This window comes from Penaeus vannamei, chromosome 11 (genome assembly GCF_042767895.1).
Source record: "Penaeus vannamei isolate JL-2024 chromosome 11, ASM4276789v1, whole genome shotgun sequence".
NCBI lineage: Eukaryota > Metazoa > Arthropoda > Malacostraca > Decapoda > Penaeidae > Penaeus > Penaeus vannamei.
In genome coordinates this window covers 42,160,290-42,165,289 of record NC_091559.1, presented here as the reverse complement: position 1 = coordinate 42,165,289, position 5,000 = coordinate 42,160,290, and the positions used below count along the sequence as shown (strand labels likewise).

At 48.2% G+C, this 5,000-nt stretch overlaps 1 protein-coding gene across 1 annotated transcript in view; it reads right to left on the bottom strand.

Moving 5' to 3' along the window:
- The window catches only part of LOC113823097 (uncharacterized), a gene marked incomplete in the record, with an annotated part of 250,198 nt that overhangs the window by 8,924 nt on the left and 236,274 nt on the right, over nt 1-5,000 (bottom strand). Inside the window, 2 exon segments of the mRNA XM_070127522.1 lie at nt 2,157-2,640; nt 3,126-3,644. Coding sequence (XP_069983623.1) covers nt 2,157-2,640; nt 3,126-3,644 — 1,003 coding nt within the window.

Genomic DNA, 5,000 nt, shown 5'->3' with positions numbered 1-5,000 from the left:
ACAATCTAAAAATACCTTATACATGACAATCTAAAAACACCTCATACGTGACAATCTAAAAACACCTCATACATGACAATCTAAAAACACCTCATACATGACAATCTAAAAACACCTCATACATGACAATCTAAAAACACCTCATACATGACAATCTAAAAACACGTCATACATGACAATCTAAAAACACCTCATACATGACAATCTAAAAACACCTCATACATGACAATCTAAAAACACCTCATACATGACAATCTAAAAACACCTCATACATGACAATCTAAAAACACCTCATACATGACAATCTAAAAACACCTCATACATGACAATCTAAAAACACCTCATACATGACAATCTAAAAACACCTCATACATGACAATCTAAAAACACCTCATACATGACAATCTAAAAACACCTCATACATGACAATCTAAAAACACCTCATACATGACAATCTAAAAACACCTCATACATGACAATCTAAAAACACCACATACATGACAATCTAAAAAGCACCTCATACACATGACAATCTAAAAACACCTCATACATGACAATCCTAAAAACACCTCATACATGACAATCTAAAAACACCTCATACATGACAATCTAAAAACACCTCATACATGACAATCTAAAAACACCTCATACATGACAATCTAAAAACACCTCATACATGACAATCTAAAAACACCTCATACATGACAATCTAAAAACACCTCATACATGACAATCTAAAAATACGATTGCACTTTAACAAACGAGACATGCCGTAAATACACTTAGTTTACACTTCCAACAATGGCTTACCGTCAGTCATCATAACAATAATATTTTTTTTCTTAGAACTGCCTTTACTAAATAAATACTTCTTCAAGAGATTTGTTTTCCCATTCACATTATCGCGTGTTTTCAGCATGAATGAATGTAATTAGGAAAAAAAATAAGAAAAATTGAGGTGAAAATTAAGGTGAAAAAATGTCAAACTACAAATTATGAGAATATAAAAAGAAGGAATTCGTGATGGTACAAAAGATACTGAATACCATAATTCGGTACCTTTTTTTAAGCATTTGTAATAGCGATACCAGTTAGCAATAATGCTTACTACAACATAATAAAGTAATAAAGGTGGTAGTGATAAGGTCAGTAACCGATAAGGACTATGGTGATATATAATAACAATAAGAAGAACAATAATGATGATGATGATGATGATAAAAAACACCAATAATGAATAATAATGAGAATAATGATAATAATGAGAATAATAACAATAATGATAATAATCATAATAAGAACAAAAATGATAATAGCAATAATAATAACCAACAATAATGATAATGATAAAAATAATAATAACAATAATAAACAATAGTAATAACAACAGCACCAATAATAAGAAGGATAGTAATAATAACAATAATAATAATGATAATAAAAATATTGACAACCTCTATTACTGTCATTACCATTACCACTATCAACATTTTACCCCAAATAATAGTGTTTATCATCATCATAATCAACACCATTATCATCATCATTATCATTATTAATAAGACCACTGACAACCCCCCTTAGACTTGATTAAAATGAACTTAATCACGTTAATGGTAGTTGAAATTGAACTAATAAAAGACATGACAAGATAGGCCTAAAAAAGGGATGAGACATCGGGGCTGGAAATGGAGCTTTGATTTGAAAAATAAAGGGAAAAGAAAAAAAACGATAAAACAGGAGAGAGAACGGAAAACCGGAGAGGGATTTAGATAAGAAAAGGAAAAAAAAAACAGTGTAGAGAGAGGGAGAGGGAGAAGGATAGAGGGAGGGAGGGAGGGAGGGAAGGAGGGAGGGAGAGAGGAGGAGGGAGGAGGGAGGGAGGGAGGGAGAGGAGAGAGAGGAGAGGAGAGAGGAGAGGAGAGAGGGAGAGAGGGAGAGAGAGGAGAGGAGGAGAGAGAGAGGGAGACAGAGAGAGACAGAGGAAGACAGAGAGAGAGAGAGGAGGGAGGAGAGAGAGGGGGAGGGGAGGGAGAGAGAGGGAGAGAGAGAGAGGGAAGAAGAAGAGGAGGAAGGGAGGGAGAGAGAAATAAAAAATAAAAAGAGAAAGAGAGAAAGAGAAAGAGAGGGCGCAGTTCCGCCCGCAATGGTCGTACCAGAGGAGTAGGCGAGCGGGCGTGCGTGGGCGGCGTCCGCCTCGTCGTACGCCTCCGAGCTGTGCGAGTCCTCGGTGGCGTGGGCGGAATCCAGCTCCTGCGAGGACGAGTCGGACGAGGTCACCGATGAGGTCACGTTGTCCAGGGACGGGTCACGCGACACCGACACCGCCCGCGACGCCCCGCCCACCATGACCTCGTTCCGCCCGCGCGCCGACAGCACCGAGGCGTGGGCGGCGGAGGGGCACGTCGGGGCGGCTCCGGCGGCGCTCGGCTGGCTGTACTCGTAGCTGTAGTCGGAGTCGATGGAGGAGTCGGTGCCGCTGGCGAGTCCCGAGCGGTGGGCGTGGCTGGAGCGCTGGCCGAGCAGGGGCGAGACCTTGCGCCCGCCCCCCCCGGAGCCCGCCACGCCCGCGCCCTGCTCCAGCGTCACGGAGCCGCGGGACTCCGTCTTCGTCACGCCCGAACTCGTCCGCACTTCCACCTTCGGGAGAAAGGGAACGTTAGAGAGGGCGGGGGGGTGAGAATTCTCTCTCTCTCTCTCTCTCTCTCTCTCTCTCTCTCTCTCTCTCTATCTCTCTCTCTCTCTCTCTTTCTCTCTCTCTTTCTTTCTTTCTTTCTCTCTCTCCCTCTCTCTCTCTCTCTCTCTCTCTCTCTCTCTCTCTCTCTCTCTCTCTCTCACACACACACACACACACACACACACACACACACACACACACACACAATACACACAACTATATATATTACCTCAATAATAAAATCTTTCCAATCTGTAGAGAGGTTCATTCACTCTCAGACATGATCCCCTGACACAATGCCCTTGCTTGCCCAGTGAGCCCCTTGCCCCTTGCCCCTTGACCCCTGTCCCTGCCTCTTTGATCCCCTTGCCCCCTGTCCCTGCCCCTGCCCCTTGCCCCCTGTCCCTGCTCTTTGCCCCCTGCATCAGCCCCTCCGAGCGACCCGCACCTTGAGTTCCGTCTCACTCATACTGGACTTGGACTCGCTCTTGTAGAGTGCCTGCGCTCTGCTGAGTGACGCGGAGGAGGCGCCAGGGCCGGCGCGCTGCCTCTCCTCCCCCTGGAAGCCGAGCCGCTCCTCCAGCGTGGCCTTCCTGCCCACCTCCTCCAGCATGACCTTCCTGGTCGACGTCGACTCCTCGGTCGAGTGCTGTCTTCTCTGGTCGACGTCGGGCGCCGGTTGTCTTCTGCCGGGGTGCTCCTCGGAGGAGAGGGTCACGATGGCGCTCGCGTGCTTTCTGGACGTCTCCTGCGTGATGGTGGGTCTCCTGGACGCATCCTCGCCGAGCCCCCCTCCTCCTCCTCCTCGTCTGTGCACATCCTCCACGGTGGCTCTCCGAGAGAGGTCCTGCGCGGAGGGCGGCCGCAGGGAGGACGAAATGTCGCTCACGGTCTTGCGTAGCTTCTGGTGGACAACATCCACCGCCTCGTGTGCAGTGTGCAGACCCGTGGACACGTGCATGGCCACCTGGGGGGAGACGCTACGTCAAGGGAGTGCCAGCTAAGGGCTAGCTGTTATCAAGGGGACTTCCACTACACTACGGGTGAAGGGACATCGTGGCTATGTTGTTCAGGATGTGGCGGGCAGCACTGTAGTGTGGGGTTAAAGGAAGCACAAATGATATGTATGTTTATCTGCATAAACTGTGGCAAGGAAATGTCTGCTCAGGAGACAGGCTAAGCGATTAGCAAAAATAGTAGCATCTACAGCTACAGGAAAGGGTGTACTACTAAGCACAATTCGAGGTCCTTCGCAATACAGAGGATCTTACAACTCTAATCCCGGCATGGATGGATGAGGATGGGATGGTCGTAAGATGCTAAGTCAAGCGAGCTGCATCAGCAAGCTGGAGGAAGGCACAATGGCTGCCCGTCAGTGTCAGCGGCACCGTCAGCTCCATTCAGCACATCCTCCAAAATCATTTTTACATTTCCTACAAGCAAGAAACATCTGTTCCTCGCATGACATACCTACGGGATCGCTACACAACCACGGTCATGCAAACACATCACACTGAGGGTCAATGCATGAGCAACAGGCAGAGTGCTAGGAACTGTTACTTGCGCTTGGCGAACACACGAGCGCGCGCGGAAGCGAGAGAGGCAGGCCGGCAGCGACCCTGACGGCGGGCGAGCTGCAGGAGGCCACGGCGCTCACATCTGCGGCTCTGAGGGCTTGGGGGAGCCAGCCTTCGGTCCGGGTTGGAGAGGTGTCAGTCGGGTTAGTAGAAGCGGCTCCCTGGCTATTCACACAACGCTCGAGAAACCAAGGGAATTTCGGGGACACTCTGATTGCTTTGGCGCTTTTGTTGAGGGTCGAGGGTTTTATGATATTCAGTCGATGTCTCCATCATACGTGCTGCTTCTCTCTCTCTCTCTCTCTCTCTCTCTCTCTCTCTCTCTCTCTCTCTCTCTCTCTCTCTCTCTCTCTCTCTCTCTCTCTCTCTCTCTCTCTCTCTCACTGTCTCTCTCTCTCTCTCTCTCTCTCTCTCTCTCTCTCTCTCTCTCTCTCTCTCTCTCTCTCTCTCTCTCTCTCTCTCTCTCTCTCTCTCTCTTTCATCTCTCTATCTTTCCCTCCCACTCCCCCTCTCACCCACACCCTCACCCTCACCCTCACCCTCACCCACACCCACACCCACATCCACATCCACATCCACATCCACACCCTCACTGTCACTGTCACTGTCACTCTCACCCTCACCCTCTCCCCCATCCTCACCCTCACCCTCTCACCCCCTGACGCTAACAGGCAGGCAGACCGACACAGATCATATTTTTGAAAGCTTTTATACGGATCTGAAGGCAAGTTCCCACGCAGATTCTA